This window comes from Labrus mixtus, chromosome 24 (assembly GCF_963584025.1).
Source record: "Labrus mixtus chromosome 24, fLabMix1.1, whole genome shotgun sequence".
NCBI classification, from domain to species: Eukaryota; Metazoa; Chordata; class Actinopteri; order Labriformes; family Labridae; genus Labrus; species Labrus mixtus.
In genome coordinates this window covers 4,887,994-4,905,531 of record NC_083635.1, presented here as the reverse complement: position 1 = coordinate 4,905,531, position 17,538 = coordinate 4,887,994, and the positions used below count along the sequence as shown (strand labels likewise).

The window sequence follows — 17,538 nt, the reverse complement described above, 5'->3', positions numbered from 1 at the left end:
TAACCGGTTCATTTTGCAGTGTCCAAAAACATACAACTGTGAAAGATTCACACTCTGCTGTGGTATTTTATCGCCCTCTTGTGGACAATAACGGAATTGTCACATTCACGTTAAAAACAACACAACGTAGCCTACATAATTCAGCTCTGTTTTTTTTTGTTGTAAATAAAGCAAAGCTAAGAGGGGGCTAACAGTTTAATAACCCAAATGCTAAGAAAGGCTCTGTTTAGGCTATATAAAGCCTATAAATGAGTTCGATCAAATGAAACTGTCACAAACGCCAAAATATTACCACAAATAATTTCTACATGTTACCTAGCAACCAGAGCCCTTGTGAAAGTTTTTCAGATGAATAAAGGTTTTTGTACTTCAACAAATATTTTTTTTTATTTTTTTTTTTTATCTTTATATCTCAAAAAATAAACAAGAAGTAATGGAAGTGATTTCTACCTGCTTTTGGTCCCGTTGCAGTCGCTGTCGACACTGTAATAATAAATGACATGTTTGTAAAACCTAATATGAAAAGGTCTAAAGTAAAAATGCAGTTTTAATATAAATAATTTACCTTACAATGATGTAATCTTAAATATCCAATCACTTTATTGACTTTAATTAACTGTCACAAGAACAAAAATTCTAATTAAAGTTATAGGTTGAAAATAAGTACATTATATCATTATTAAATCACTTTATATAGAGAGGGCGCCCTCTGGTGGTTAGTTGTAAAGTTTAAAATAAATGCATTATATCGTTTATAAATCACTTTATATAGAGAGGGCGCCCTCTGGTGGTTAGTTGTTGGTTACTGCACTTAAATAATAAATTAATCAGACTGCTGTTTCTTTGAGTAAATTAAACACAGAAAGCTGGATGAAGAGCTTTTACTTTTTAAATTAAATAAATGAAGTTTATTCATATTACTTTATCAAGATGAACATTTAATCTCTGAGCTCTGTGAACAGTAATGTTTAGAAAATCATTTTACCTCGGAGCTACAGCACAGAGCGAGGAAACACCTGCACACACCTGTACAAAGAAACAAGAAGAAAACCCTGAATGTTGAGTTCAAACAACAACTTTCTCTTAACTTTGTCTAAATTCTTAACTAAAACGACATGTCCGATTTTAATGAGCAGTAAGCATTATGTGAATAATGAGACTAAAATACGCGCATAATTTGCTTTGAATGACTCACTGAGTATCTACACTTCATCTTTCCTTCCCCGGCTCATTCTTCTTCCACTGCTTTGATCGACAGCCAGGCTGCCCGAAGGTGTACAAACAATGATCAACACACCTGAGAACACCTGTACACACCTGAGAACACCTGTACACACCTGAGAACACCTGAACACACCTGGGCGTGATTAGCGGAAGCTTCAACAGGAAGTGTCGCAGAAAGTTTCTATCGACGAAAAGTAAAAGTTATAAATAAGAGGACACATAAACAAGATGAAGTAAATAATCAAATGTTTATTGATAAAAAAAAATGTGTGTTTTTAGACTTTTTTTTTTCACATGCACAAGGTTTACCTGACTGTATAGTCACTCATCACACACACACACACACACACACACACACACACACACACACACACACACACACACACACACACATACATATATATATATATATATATATATATGCTACACACCTTGATTATATTTGAATCATTTACTGCCCTATGCCACCCTTCTAGATCCACCCCTGACTCTGAGGAGAAACTACTTTACAAAAACACAAAATGCAGGTAAATCAATGAAACTAAGGTGAACATAGTAAATACATTCACATGACAAGTGCTGGATTAAAGAAACAAAGTATTTAAACACTGATTCAGTATTGCATTGACAATCATACTTTAAAAAACTAGAAGAGTAATAATAGCATCTTTAAAAATAAAGAGTGCTTTATAGATAAGCAGTTTCAGTAAAATGTGATAATTATATTCTAAATAGAATAATGAGAAGTTTAATGTGCCACCATCCTGCAATGCACCGTGTGGCCATACAGTAAAAACCTTGAATGTACTGGTAAAAAAACAACAACAGTTTAGTTAATGATGTAAACACAGCACATTATTATTAGTTATTTGTGCAATGTTCCTTATTGCAGCATTGTTACATAATACATATTTTTATTAGTAGTTAGACAGTTTTGAAAGTTGAATGCTTTGGAAATAGTCAGTGAGTGGACTTTCATTCAGGACTGAGTTGTTTGAATATAACATCTTATTTATAACAGCAGTCAAAAGGATTATTGGCTGGTACAAAACAATATGAAAGATAAACATTGTGAAAACATATTTCTCTAGGATGCATTCAAGGACTCAAGGACAGTCAGATAAAAAGGTAGAGAGAGGTACAATAGGCTTTTGTGTGTTAGATATGGCAATTATTATCCACATATTTTATGTGTTAATAAAAACAGAATAAATGTGATTTTATTGCACTTTTTTGGTCTAGATTTTGTAAAGAGCAACGCAGTGTTAAGTTTAAGTTTAGTGTTAGAGAACAAAACAAGTTGAAAAGTTCCTTCAGTGAAGTTTAGCCACAGAAACGCAAAACACAACATCCCAACCGTCAAGGCCATCCTTTGCTATCTTCCCTTTGTGTATCCGCAACAAAATACTTGCCTTGCAGACTACAGTCAAAGTCAGATAGCTGCAGAGCCAAACAGATATGTGTGAGAATAGGAAAAGTCACATAACAGAATCAGTTTTCTGGAGCTACAGTACAGTCATGGTGTCCTGCAAGGTCTTCATCCTGGCCCCGTTGTGGATCCACTTTCTGACTCATGCCTGCAGGGGGGAGGAGGTGCCCCGGGAAGCGGTTTTGTCCTGGTTCAGAGATCGGGTTCTGCAGGGCCTTGATTTAGAGGAGCCTCCTCAAACAACAATGCAACGTGCAGATGGGGATACAGTAGAGCCAGATGCAGGGCCAGCGCCGCTGAGGTCCCCGAGGACAAGCAGGACAGCATGGGTCAAGCAGCCAGCTGGTTCAAACCAGGAAACAACACAAATTATTGTCTTCCCCAGCTCTGGTAAGAAACCCAGATACGAGCAGATAAAAGCTACTATAGATTCCAGTGTAGCACACTTATTCATGCAACTTTTTCATGCAACTGCACAACAAAACTTGCCTGATCGTGTGCAAATAAATCACACACTTTGTGCAAATTGTATGTCACATGTAAATGACATTTAACCCCCAACTTATGAGTCAAAATAATTCGCATTGAAATAGTTGAAGCGCTGTAGGTGAAACATTTTCTGACCAAAACTCCAACCTATGAGTGCCATGCAAGTGATGTGTAACAGAGAATGTTAGGTGCAAATATTAGAAAATATTAAATCATTTTTATGCTAGACTCTTCAGCATAAGACTAGACGGTATGACGCTGAAGCACTGCTGCATGTTTCGTCTTCCTTACATTTACCTTTGAGGCTATTGTGCACCACATACAGTCATTATCTAAATGTTAAAATCACTTTTTTTTTGTATAGCAGTGCATGCGTGCTGCACATGCAGAACAACTAAAGCTAGGTAGTTGCGATTTCTATAAGTACACAATAGAACAAAAATGGAAAAGGAGGCCGACTTTAACAAAAAAAAGGTGTGGAAGTAATTGACCTTAAAGTACATGGACATACTTTGAGAGGCATTTCATTACAGACCCAAGATGTGGATTATTTTTGTGATTACAACCGCTGTAGTTGGTAACTTTAGCTCAGTCTTTGACAACTGGGAACCACTAGAGGTCAGCAAAAACATTACACGTAATGTGGGTTAAAGGTATTATGATGGAAAAGCAGCCCCAATTATGTCCCTGATTGCTCTCTAATCTCACTTCTGCAGATTCGTCCTGTGCCCAGTCTGAGTCAGCTCCTGCAGAAACCACCAACACCCACTTTACGTATTACTTCCAGCCGTCAGTGACCAACCACGAGACAATGCTCACATCTGCCCACCTCTGGTTCTACGCAGGGGGGGGAGGAGTGTCGGCAAACTCCTCGGTCCAGCTCTTTATCCTCACTTCAGGGCAGCAGCTCCTGCAGGCCGCAGAATCACCAGCAACGAGGAGCTCGGACGGATGGACCACCTTTGACCTCGACCAAAAGCTGCTTGTTTTTATGGCTGAGGGTCCTTTTCTGCTTCAAGTGCGTTGTCTGGCCTGTGAGTGCCACGCCAACGAATCAGACAAGATGCCCTTTCTCCACCTTCGGGCTCAGTCTCGTGGTTCTGTTCGATCCCCGCGCGAGGCCCCTGTCGCCATCCCCTGGTCTCTCTCTGCCATTGACCTCCTCCAGAGGCCCTCCCAGGAGAGACCCCAGCACAGAGACTGCCACCGAGCAGAGATCCAAATCAGCTTCGAGGAGCTCGGCTGGGACAACTGGATCATCCACCCGAAGGTGCTGACATTCTACTACTGCCACGGGAACTGCTCGGCCTTGGATCGGACCACCTCCGTGCTGGGGATCCCGCAGTGCTGCGCTCCAGTGCCCGGGACGATGAGGTCCCTGAGGATCACTACGACATCTGATGGAGGGTACTCATTCAAGTACGAGACCCTGCCCAATATCATACCTGAGGAGTGCACTTGTATCTGAAGATTGAAGCATTAAAGGGCCAGTTCACCAAAAAAAACTAAATCATATTTGTTTTTATTTACATGAAGTTTGTCAAGTATGTTTCCTTTTTCCTGGTTAAGTACTTTCAGCCTCCAATTACAAACACTTCACAATAAAAGTCCCTTTACTTTTCAAATGCCTAAGGGTATGGTTGAGTATACAAGACATGCACATTTCTTTGATGCTACATGTGTTTCATTGGATTTTTAATTCCAAAGTGGATTATTTTAAATCCAAGCACATAGAACAAAAACGTTTTGTAATTTAAAGGTGACTGGCCCTTTAAGACTCCACTCACTCGGCTTATAAATGCCTTCTGTCCAACTAATCAGAGATGTTCTGTCATTGTTTTACTAAATCAAATCCTGGAAGGTTGATTTTGATGTTTTGTGTTTTTTCATTTAACCTGTAGAGGTCAGTGTTGACCTAACTTTTACAACATTTCCCTCCCTAGTACTTAAAATAGTCTGAAACCTGCTGTTAACAGATGTTCTGTAATGTACATTAAATCACTGATTTAAACGTGGATTTGTTTTGTTTTTGTACATCCACACACACACACACAACGCTAATCTGCTTGAGATGATTAAACAAAGATGGCCATTTCTTCTTGCGTGCATTTCAGTTTAAACGAGTATTAAAGTTGAACATTTGCACAATTAACTAGCTGACTCAATTCTCAAACAAGACTGTCGGACTAAAAGCACAGCTAGAACTAACCACGCAGCAACTTTCCCACAGAAAAAGATTGGAGTCCAAAGTCCCAAACATATTGTTCAAATATATTTATTTACTCTGAAGACAAAATAATCTCTACAGTTACAAAAACTACAAAACTGACAATAGAAAAAAAAAAAGCATTGAAGAAGTACCATATTCAAAAATGGAACGTCGTACCTTGTATGAAAGTTGAATTTGAGATGATTACAAAAATACAGCATCAAAAAGCTCTTTGGCGATCTGCAGTTTCATTATTCCAGCCAAAGATCATAAAACCAAAGTACACTGAACACAGAAAGCTATTGATCAAAAGTCTCATGATGAATGGAGAATGTGTGTGTTTACATGGTGCCGGGTTGTGCGTCAGCAGCCAACTGTCATCCTCTCCTCAGCTGGGTTTGTGTTTCTTTCCCCCGGATGCATGAAAAGCACCCATGTTTCAGCACGACGGAGGGGCAGTGGTGCACGTCAAGGGTGGAAAATATGTCTCAGCGGAGAAATATGTAAATTCAAAAGACGGAGGATGGAATGTCATTGTTGACGGTAGCCCAGGAGACAGATGTTTTCAGCTGTTTGACAAAAGAAAAAGTGATATTTTCTAAGCTTTCTGCACTAACATTATGAATCATTTGTTTTGTACATAATTCAGGGAAGGAGAAAAAAAAAAAAGGAGTATCTATCATCCAAGAGCCTAGTTTTCAGCAGTTATGTGAAACAGGTGGCGTTAAGATGCCAACATTTCCTTCTAATCTAGACAAAAGGAAACTAATCAAGAGCTTTGGTCAAGAAACTGAAAGAAAAAAAATTATAAATGATTGTACCAATAAAAATGGTTCTTGGAAATCTCTTGGAACATTTCCTGTTTAAGAATTCAAGCATTTCCCAGGTAAACATTTTGGCCGATTTGAGCAAATATACAGGCTACAAAATCTGTCAGATACTTTTGAAATGAATGCTGTGGTTTCCAGCTAATAAACACCAATAATCCCTACAATGAGATCTGTTTCTCTTGCACATGAAAGATGAACCATCTAGTACAGGTTTAGCCACCCTTGTTGGAAAAGATTCTACTGCTCGTGCTCCAGACACGACATAACCCAAGGCTGTGTTGTTTGAAAACCTCTCTGAAGCCAACAAAGTTAGGATTTGGGGACATTTTATAAACAGAGAGCCACTCTTTTGTGATGAAGACAACAAAAGTAGACTTGGCCGGAGGAGTTTAAAGCTTTCCATAATCCTGGCGAGGTCTGAAATGGAGGATTATAGCATGGCCACAAAAACACAGAGTGGGCGTTCAGGGGAAAAAAAAAAAAAAAAAAAAGGGTGTAGACAAGGTTTTTTTTTTTTTACGTAGGTAAGCAAGTAGAAGCTGGAGATGTGGCCGGCTTTCAAGTTTACAGTCGTGGAGATGAACCTCAGTCAGCTTTCAGACTGACCCCTAATACTGAAAGGCACGTTTCTCCCATCCACACACACACACACAGACACGCAAACATACGCTCTTGGTCTCCCTCAGTGGTCTGACTGCACTCCCATATGTGCTTCCCCCATGTGTTTAAGGCCAGTAGGAATGGAGGCGCAGACGTCTGAGGCAGGAAGCACGCTCAGGCATGTATTCCTGGAGGAAGAAGAGCAAAACAAGAGGGATATTCAGCACGTACTCTCACTTAAAAACCTCAACTTTAAAAGGCTTCTTCCATGGGTGACATGATGTTTTGCTTCTCTTGAGGTCAGCCCATTCCTTTACAGATAGAAATCTAAAGTAGATCAGTAATTAGGAGGTTTTCAGCAGAGCTGGATCTACAAGTCAATCCACAAAATCTTCCCTAGAAACTTTGTGCTCATTGGTTAAAAGCATAGTGTGAAATGAAGAGATTCACTGCATTCAAAGTGTTGATTTTAGTCAGTTTGCAGTTTGTTGCTGGAAAAAATTCAACTTCAAGCTGTAAACTCGAGCTCTGTGAAATTCTCCAGGGCATTTTTAAATTATTTTCTTACATAAATTCAATGAAACTTAATCTCATTTGATGTTAATGGGTTCATTGCAAGTTGCAAAACATGACTTATGGAAAAAGTATTTTTATAGGTTGGCAAAACTTTTCTTCCAGATGTTTTCTACCCCCCCCCCCCCCAAAAAAAAAAAAAAAAAATCGAGTGCAAGGTTTGGGTCTGATACCAACAGTTATTCTTAGTCACTGAAATGTGTATGTAGTACACTTGACAGTCAAATAACCACATTAGTTTCCCTATTCAGGACAACATATCATCAAAAAGTACAAATCCTTACTTTTAAGAGGTCTCAACTAAAGATGGTTTAGCTTCTTCTGGTATACATAGCTAATGAGTAATTGCTGTGTTTTGCAAAACATATGCAGTGTTTGTTTATTCAGGTTTAAAAGTTTGATAAATGGCACAAACAAAGGCATAACATCTTGGGAGCTTTTATCCAAACCTTTTGGTGGAAAACTGCTGTTTCAATGTCAGAAATCGAGACATACTGATAAAAAACATCTCAAATATTTGAGCAGTTCAGGCCTGATTCTGAAAGCATCTTTACCTTGCTCACTGGTCTCTCCCTGCTGCTCCTGGGCAAAGTTTAGGCGGTTCTGCTCGGCTGCCGTCTCTGCAGCCGTGTTCACCTCGGGGCTGCTGCTCCGTGAAGGACTTCCTTCATCCGCCTGATAGGCCAGGTCCAGGTGCTGCTGGGCGAGCTTCAGGTGCCTCCTCAACCGATCCAGCTCCTTGGACGAGTGCACCTCGTCCCCGAAGCTCTCCCTCCCGGAGTCGCCTATCGGCAAGTCCTTCAGCTCTCCTTTGAGCTTCTCCTTCTTCATGGTGGCATGGTATCCTGGCGGAGCTGTTGGCATGGCGCGTGATGACTTTGGATGGGGGCCTCGGGGGGTCAGCGTTGCCCGCCTGCGGAAGGTGTCCCTAACGCCGCCGATGCCGAGGTGGATGATCTCAAAGACGGTGAGGAGAAGGCAGAGGAAGGACACGACGTACATCACCAGAAGGAAGATGGTTTTCTCTGTCGGGCGCGACACGAAGCAGTCGACGGTGTGCGGGCAGGGTGAGCGGGTGCACACGTAGGAGGGGATCACCTCGAAGCCGTAGAGGACGTACTGGCCGAAGAGGAAGGCTACCTCAAAAGCCGAGCGCCACATCAGCTGGCACACGTACACCTTCATCAGGCCGTCGCGGAGGATTCTCCGACGACCGTCATGCTTTTTCTCTGAGCCTTGGGAACAGAGACACTGGTTAGAATCTTCATCTGCACAAAAAAGGAATAATCTAGCTGCTCAAATAGCCATCTTACTTTTTTCTACTTTATCTGGTTTTTCTGTTTCGATTTCTTCAGCGATCATGGGGTCTTCCTCTCCATTGTCCTCCGCCTCTTCGTAGTCTCGGACCGCCCCTCGGCTCACGATGGGCATCCTCTTCTTCTGTTTGCGAACAGGCCGATACTCGCCGTCTTCATTCCTCGCGATCTTGTGCATCGCAAATCCCAGATACATAATGGTGGGGGTCGTGATCATGATCACCTGGAATGAAAACGATTAAGACTCAACTATTCTGAGGCATAGCGTCGTCAGAACGGTTTCATAGAAATACGATGGGCGCCTCACCTGAAAGATCCAGAAACGGACGTGCGAGAGCGGCGCGAACGCATCGTAACAGACGTTTTCACAGCCAGGCTGCTGCGTGTTACAGACAAATTTACTCTGCTCATCGTAGTAGATGGTTTCGCCGCCGACGGCTGTGAGCACGATGCGGAAGATGATGAGCACAGTCAGCCAGACCTTTCCCACAAAGGTGGAGTGGTTGGAGATCTCGTCCAGCAGACGAGTGAGGAAGCTCCAGCTCATGGTGCCGAGGTGACCGGGGAGCTAAACCAGCTCTGGAAAAAATACATTAAAAGAAACAGTTAAATTCTACTTTGCTTTTTTTGTTTTGTTCCTTTTATAGTTCCCTGAGCCACCATTGTATTGCAAACATATGCTCTTTTGCACAGTTTTACCGTTTTTGTTTTTCTTGAGGTTACAGCTCTACAGAAACGAAAAAGAGGAAAAATAACTTTTTTTCCACTGTACAAACAAGAATGAACTGAGAACTACAAAAGCAACTACTAGCAGTTATTGTCTGTCCACACAGAAAAGTGGGTTCATAAAACTGAAGCATTTTATTGATGCATCAATAAATCAGTCCACCATCCAACTTGCGGCATCTATTTTGACACGTTTATGATCATTTCAGTCTTTTTTATGATTACTAAATGTTTGTTTTCTATGATTTAATGTTTAAATATCAGCTGTTTCTCTCAGTTTCCTCATGAATCAAATCCTGAAGCTTATGGACTGTAAATCTGGAATTCACCAAGGCATTGATCAGCCATCGATTCACCCCTCGTTGTCGGCCTTTACTTCATTAGAGAAGAAAGAAAAAGTGTGCACATGCAGGTTTATCTTTCCACCAAATGATAAAAGAATGTGAGATCAAATCTTGCATGCAAGTGTTTTAGGTAGACCTCGGCTGCAGGTCAGAGAAATAAACAACCACATTCTTTGTTTTAATCAGACCCAGAGCTCTCACACATGCAGGTATCTTGAGTGTAAACTACACAGCACGCTGCGATTCAGACTCGTAGCCTTAGTGACAGTTTGGTACTCGTTCATTTTCACACCTCCCCGCTATTCAGAGCCTGAGCTGCTTAATCAAACTTCAAAGTGTCGGGCCGGCAAGCTGCAGCTAGCTGTGAGGAGACCTGCTGCGGATTTGGACCGCAGGAATTATGATACTAAAGCAGTGAATGGAGCTTAGGAATTTATTTCCTGTCACCTTTCCCTTTAAATGATTTAAAACCACTATTTGATAATCTAACATGGCCGTGACACAAAGACAGAGCGGGTCCTGTTTTCACTACTGCTTCTTTTACATGACACTGCTGTCCCTTTGTAGGAAAGGCTTCAAACACTAAATTTGAACATCAGACAAATAAATCATTGCATTTGGAAATTGATCTCATATGAGGTTGATTACATATCAAACATGTATATTTCCTAAATCAAACAAGACAACAAAAACACATTTTAAACCGATATTAATGCCACAATATTTTGATTTAATACCTTAAATCCAATAGTCACTCTAGGACTTATTGGACCTCTCATTTCTAAATGTCTTCTTTAAAAAAAAAAAAAAAAAAAGGGTGTAACACAGAAGATTACCAGAAATTTAATGACTCATTTCAACAGTACAAGGCTTTAACCATTACAAGCATCTTTAGGTATGTCTCCTCAGATCAGCGCCTTATACAGCGGCCCTCCCTCACCAGGTTACTCATCCATTCCTCTCTCCAAACTGGCATCTTCACAAGCTTCGGTAAGGCTGACTTGCCCGAGCTTGACCAGAAAAATGTTCTCCCCAAAACCAGAGCCGTCATGGTGAAAGTTCAGACGCTCGACAGCTAACCAAAACTATGATAACACGTTGGAAGTTGGCCTTTCTTGGCGAGAGCCAGACGGGGAAAATTATGGGTCTGAGATTTTTCTCATATCTAAAACTCAGTCTGAAAAGTCCCCTTCATGAAATCTCAAACTCATTAACTTCAGAAAAAAAAAAAAACAAGAGTCAGCCGATCCATTGACTTCCTACCCTAATCTGCAGGAAAACTAATATAAAAGTGCTTCTTCTTGAGGGTGGGAATGGGAAATTGCATAAAAACCAGTCAGCTTCATGACCCTGAGAGTAGTTCTGAGACAGGAACAAGCACAGCTGGGATGTGGCATCTGTTTTACCCCAACATGCAATTACAAACCCCACCTATATGGTCTACAGTGGGTGTTAAGGCAGAGGTGTAGAGCACATGAACATGGAAAGAAGCACTTTGAAACACAAACAAACCAACAAGGAGGTTGTTTCATAAGGTTTGCTGTAAAGCAGTTTTTCCCCATGTTGGTGTTCTTTTAAACTTTTTTAAAGCCACTCCTGCTTCAGACACGCTGAACTGTCCCTTTAAACATCATGCGACCCAGTTATCACAGTGTTTGGTTTCCTCCATTGAAAGTCTGATATTCAGAAACTCCGGTTCAAGCTGTGATTTGAGGACATGACCCGATCTGAAAAAGTGCTGCACACACTGGCCATAAAGCATCTTTCCAGAACTGAAAACTATTACCGTCATGAATCCACAGAGATGTCTTGAGCAGAGGCCTGACCGCTGATCGGCGTCTAATCTGCATACAAATAGAATCAAAAACTGAAGTGCCAAAACAAGAAGCTCCAGAGGGCTGACATCTGGATTTGAACACACTCTCCACAAACTTATCAGTCACCAACACAGTGACACAAACACACCTGGAAACTTTACACTTGCTGAATATTACTTGACTTTTCAAAGAAAGGGGCAAGACTGAAGAAGAAGTGGTCGCTTCATGGAGCCAGTGTGTCCAGACTTCTTCTCCACAAAGCTCCACGTTAGTCAGCCAAATGCCCATAAAATAAGTCAGTCATTTTAACCCATTTACATCTTTTTGTCTTCGTTTTTTTTTAGTGGAGCCTGTCAATTTTGGAGTTGTTAAGACTTATTCAAGAGAGGTTAAGCTCATTTGTTACAGAACATTGCCTCAGGTTTGGGGAATTTTCAAGCTTGATAGAAAAATACATTATTTTTTTTTTCTGACTACACACTCTTTTCTGCACAAAAATGACTTCTTTTGTGCTTCCTTAGCTGCAGACTGTTCTGAGAACATCAGCCACACTGCTGCAAAGAAACACACAAGACTCACCATTATCAGACTTTCAGATATTCAATTAGATATAGCAGTTGGACCCAAGGTTGTCAAAGTGTCATACTTTTTGATACCACTTTGTTTAAAATGATCCACATCTTTATTTTAACAATCAATAGCCCAAAGGTAGCAAAGCGTTCAGACATATTTCAAAACCAAAAGCGGCCGTGAGCCACACAAAACATTGCCAATGTATTTGCGCAATTCAGACACCGTTTAAAAGTTTGTCTGCAATGTGTGCTGATTATAACCAAGACATTTCCAAATATTTGATGACTAGGAGTTGTATTGTTGTTGCCGTGGTAACAGGTATGGATAATGTCTGATTTTCATAGAGCAGTATTGAGGTCTAAAATTCTGGTATTGTGATCTTTAGTTTTTAGCACTGTTTTCTGCTGTTAGAATGAAACCTTATAAACAAAAAACATTTTTCCAAGTTTCCATTAATCATCAACGTCCACTGGATTAAATGTAACCACCACAGCCTCTGTGTTCTATCATGATTTACTCATACAGATGGACCTGGTGATATAACCTTCATCCAGCAGGTGTTCCTGCTCCAAAGATCCTATTAAAGATCTGTGAAAAGGGATCCAAAGGTGCGGATCCTAAAGGAAAGGTTAAAGACCCGTCTCCTCCCACAGTAGACACACAAAATGCACTTTACAACTTCACTGATGGGACACTGTTAAATGCCCCTCGCTGCCATCTTCCTCTCCAAACACAGACACAAAAAAGAAGCTCATCTCCAAACAATCTGTTTATCTTAGACAAACTACCTCGAGTAAACGCAAACATTTTTGCAACAGCTAACCAAAGTCAGCTCTCAAACAGTAGCTTATTTGCTCATGTGGGATAAACCCAGCTCAACTGATTTAATGGCTTTCCTGCTCCAGGAGTCACTGGGCTGCAGGAGGAGATGGAGGGGGTTGGAGAGTTTTTTTTTTGGGCAGAGGATCTGGACAAAGCGAAGGCCGAGTTAACATTCCTGCCTAACCAAGAGCAGAAAGCCTGGATTTTAGGGTTCAGGGAGCAGACAGGGGGCACATGAAATCCCCATGCAGTCTGAAGACAGCACCTACAAATGTCAATCACTGCTCTTCTTTGGTGCACAAAAAGTACAGTTTGCCCAGGACGTCCAAAAAAAAAAAAGGGGACAAACGTTTCACCCAAAGACAGGCTGCCTTCTCCTTCTCTGTTTCAAATAAAGCAGTAAAAGAAGTTGAAAGGACGGTTTCAAAGAGCTGTTGAAGGCTATGAACACGCTTTGCTGACTCAGACTGAATTGTTTTGGAAATTGTGGCATTCCTTGAGGAAAACAAAGTGCTGCCAAGCTTCAGTGGGGAAACAAAAATCCGGTGGATTAGAGGATGAAGCAGTCACTTGAAACAGAATAAGACACGATTAGAAAAAAAAAAAAGGTTAAACCACTTATTAATAGGAGACTTACTCATTAAAATAACAAAGGAAAATCGGTGTAAAGCTTGGGAGGGTGCCGTGCGGGTTTCTTTCTGCCATTCTGATGTGGCAGGAGTTTAAAAATAGCTTTTGTGGTACTTTTATTGACATTTAAAGTCGAGGTATACGCGACTTTATCGAAGTGTTACAGATTCTCTAAACTTTGAACAGAAGAGAGACAGGATTGTGTTGCGACTCACCGCTTTCCGGGACGCGCAGATCCCAAAACTCCTGACGTGGAACCCACTTTGAGTAAATTTAGACTTCTCGTAAAATCAATTCCCCGATGATACAAAAAAGAAGCTCCACCGGGGTTTAATGAACGGGTAGAAAGATACTAAACTGTCTTAACAAACTTTGAGTCTTCTCTCCTCGCGCTTAATTGCTCAACCAGGTTTTCCTAATTAGCGCGCGCGCTCTCATCGGCGTCTGCGTGCGTCCGCGTCCGAGGCAGCCCGTCACTGTGCACCAATATTTACAGTCTATGGTGTGAACCCATTCAGCTCTTGTGACCCCATGTGTCGGCGAACAAGAGGGGGGGAAAAAAAAGGATTTCTGATTTCTGAATAGGCAACTCCTTCTCCTCCCTCCTCCTCCTCCTCCTCCTTCTGCACCTCCTCCACGTAACTTCAAAAAGAGGAGGCCTGAAACTTGAGCCCCGCGACTCCGACTACCGTTCTGCCCTCACGACAAAAGGACTATGGAAATCCTATTACATGTTTTATAATATGATGATGCTACTTTAGACCTCTGGTGTCCACGGGGAGTTTATTGGAATTTCACAGGACATAAAAAATACCACGAGGAACAATGAAGCCTCTAAAACCTCTCTGATGAAAACCTATACCTTATGTCAGTGCACAGTCATGGTGCTTGACTCTTAAAAAAACCTTAGAAATACAAATTAAAGATGGTAAAGTCGTCAAGGCCTGCAGTAAAACCAATGGATATATGGATGGTCTTACCCTATACTTACAAATCTGTCCAGGTGCCATTATGTTCTGCAAAAACTAACAGTCCTGCAATAAATGAATCCTGCATGAATGTTAAAATGTTCAGTTTTGTGTGTGTGTGTGTGTGGGAGGGGGAGTTGTGATATATATATCTAGAGTTAATGGGGGGGGGGGACGCTGCTGCATAGGCCTGAGATTCTTTTACTCAACAATCATATGAAATGGACGTAGCCTCTTGGTTTTAAAAGTGAAGCAAACGTGGTACTGACTTTGACCTTCATTTTCCTAATGGCCACCAGGGGGAGACTCCAACGGTCGCAAAAATATGTCAGTGAGGCAGAGGTTTAAAAACAACATTTCTCACGACCTTGCTCAAGTTGCCGTAGCGACCTGTTTACTGGGATAGAGAAATAGCGACGTATGTCTCTTCCGCCACACCTTCAACGACTGCATTGGGATTCAAGTAGTTCCTACACCTGCTTCTGTATATTCTGTGCAGTACTGGAGTGCTCCACTAGGGGGGCACTCCAACTAACTCAAACCACGAAGAACCTCTACGTTTGCAAAGCCACAGAAGAAGGTTGCACTTTTGTTAACCGCGCAGTCAAACGGAAGTGAAGGCCCAGACATCATGAACATTTTTCTGCATTTGGTTTATTAAGTTATCTTCAAAACTGGCAGCCATTGTTGTTATTGCCCCGACTGTTTACACTTAACATGACAGTAGAAGCAGCTTTATCTTCACTCTTGCAACCTTCACCTTCTGGTATATTCTGTTAGGGAGGGCCAAGATTGGACAGATGACGTCACTATGGCACTGCCTCAGACTTAAGAGGTCCATCTTTAAAAGCAGTGGTTCTCAACTGGTGGGTCGGGACCCAAAAGTCAGTCGTGGAGTCGTTTTTTTAAGTGGGTCGCGAAGGTGTGCTTGGAATGTGAAGCTGTTGTATGTCTGTTTGTTTTGTGACGTTTCTTTGTTCCGGCTGTTTTTCACCCTGAGGACCAAACTGCACCGTCTTTCATTAAATAAACGTGATTGGTTGACAAATATTTGAAATTTGGGTTGGGATTTTTCATGAAGGAGTTGGTGGTGGGTCCTGAGGATCGACCACTGTTTTAGAGTCATGGAAGATCTCTAAAGACTTTCTTGTCCAAAGCATCGCCTCATGAGACGATTTATGTTGCCAGAATCAGTTTACATTCTTTCTGTTTTGATGCTAAAAAGGTACACTGAGTGCTACAACACCATAATCTAATCATTCCTTTCCTAGCCGAGGACCTGTGTTTTCCTGTGAACCAGAGTTTGGCAGCTCGGAGGCCTGACGGAGCGCTGCGTGACTGCAGCCTTTTTGAAGACAGGGCCCACCATCCAAGATTTTAGTTGAGTCCGGCATTCAGCAAAACAATAGATTTCTTGCTGTCATGCACGCCACAGCTGTAGTGCTCCTGATCGAAGCAGAGGACCTGAAAATGTTTGGAGGAGGCTGTGGGAAGTCGAGTCAGGCCAGATGTGTGTGCCGGGCCAAGTGCGCCGTGGCTGCACCCCAGCTCTCCTCTCACACTAACTATCCTCCCTGCTTTTTCTTCTTGCCTCTCAAATCAGATCCAAGTGAGGCATGCACTCATTCACCTGCACCTTTAAATCCCTGCAGACCAAAATAATTAAACCCTGGCATGTCAGGGAAGTCTCTAGTTCTCATTCTTCACTCACAGATTCTGTTAGGAGTCAGTATTTTCTTATTTCTGCACCTGGTAGCCATATTCAATTCCAATGAACTAGTGTTGGGGTGACAAGCTGGAAAGAGGCCTAAAATGATACTTGCATTATGCAATGTAAGCTAAAGTGGCATAAGGGGTGGGGTGAGTATCTAGGGGCTTTAAATTCCTACCTCCACCCCTGCAGGGATTCAATTAGCTGCCTGACTGCAGGAGCGAAGCGCAGATCTGGAGCCCTTTTTATTTTTGACGTGTCCATGTTGTGGTTATGTTTTAGTATCAGTCCTGATTGCTTATTTCCTCCCCCAACATTAAACCTTTTGACACGAATTCATGCCGCGTAACCGTTATGACTCATGGATTTTTTGAGGCTGAGTTTCTGAGCTCATTAATTTTGCCCATATTGCAGTCCAAAAACCAAAAGGATTCAATATTTCCTCACGAGAAGTTTACTTCAGGCAAGATGGATGAGGCGCTGATAGAGTATTTTGATCATCGGGTCGGAAATCACCTATTTTTTTTTTTTTTCTTTTGAGACGTTTGCCGAAAGAATACAAGCTAAAACAAACAACTTACACATGGAGATGGATGATAAAAACTGAGAAACGTGTGAGGAAAATAGTCCCAGATGCCGTGTCAGGTCTATAAAGCAGATTAATGATGCACAAATCAGTTTTATGTACCCGCTGCTTTTACTTTCATTTGAACTGTTGGAATCACAAAAGTCTGAGGGGGTTAAATGACCTTTTGAACTCTTTTGACCCCAAGCTTCCCATAAAGATAGAAACACTGAATGAGATGTCATTATGTGGATACAAGCTGGATTATTTAAGGCCTACATTTTACACTAAACCTGTCTTATTGCTTCTTTTTAATTAGCTAGAAAGTGACTTTTCCCCTTCACTTTTCAGCTGTTCATGCACCTTTGAGACCCCTTTTTGACCCCTGGCCTCTTAAGAGACAGAAGCATTTTAGCATGTCTAAATCTCCGAATTCCTAAGATGCAAGTCCTAAAGCTAGGAATGAAATGTGACTTTTCTGTGGAAGGTTTGACCTGTTTTTATGCACCATCTGAAACTATATGTGAGACATTCAAGGCTATTTTTCATTTATTTAAAATATGAACAGTGCACATTAATGAACATAAACATGTAAATATTCAAAATTGTAGACTAACTAATTTCCCTCAGGGTTTAGTCATATTCTTCTGTGATTTAACTCAGAATTTCCAAGATGCAAGTTATGCATTTTGCAAGAAGTATACCTGAAGTT

At 41.4% G+C, this 17,538-nt stretch overlaps 2 protein-coding genes across 2 annotated transcripts; one reads left to right on the top strand and one right to left on the bottom strand.

Annotated features, from left to right (window-relative positions):
- The first annotated feature begins 2,387 nt into the window (after positions 1-2,387).
- inha (inhibin subunit alpha) lies at positions 2,388-5,275 on the top strand. Its single transcript, XM_061032671.1, has 2 exons — positions 2,388-3,043; positions 3,859-5,275. The coding sequence occupies exons 1-2, from the start codon at positions 2,683-2,685 to the stop codon at positions 4,608-4,610; spliced, it is 1,113 nt and encodes a 370-aa protein (XP_060888654.1). The 5' UTR covers positions 2,388-2,682; the 3' UTR covers positions 4,611-5,275.
- A 126-nt stretch (positions 5,276-5,401) lies between these two features.
- On the bottom strand, positions 5,402-14,141 carry LOC132959555 (gap junction gamma-1 protein-like). The gene is made up of 5 exons (XM_061032669.1): positions 13,798-14,141; positions 8,978-9,249; positions 8,668-8,893; positions 7,909-8,589; positions 5,402-6,969 (listed from the first exon to the last, which is right to left on the bottom strand). The coding sequence occupies exons 2-5, from the start codon at positions 9,215-9,217 to the stop codon at positions 6,956-6,958; spliced, it is 1,161 nt and encodes a 386-aa protein (XP_060888652.1). The 5' UTR covers positions 9,218-9,249; positions 13,798-14,141; the 3' UTR covers positions 5,402-6,955.
- Between the last annotated feature and the right edge of the window lie 3,397 nt (positions 14,142-17,538).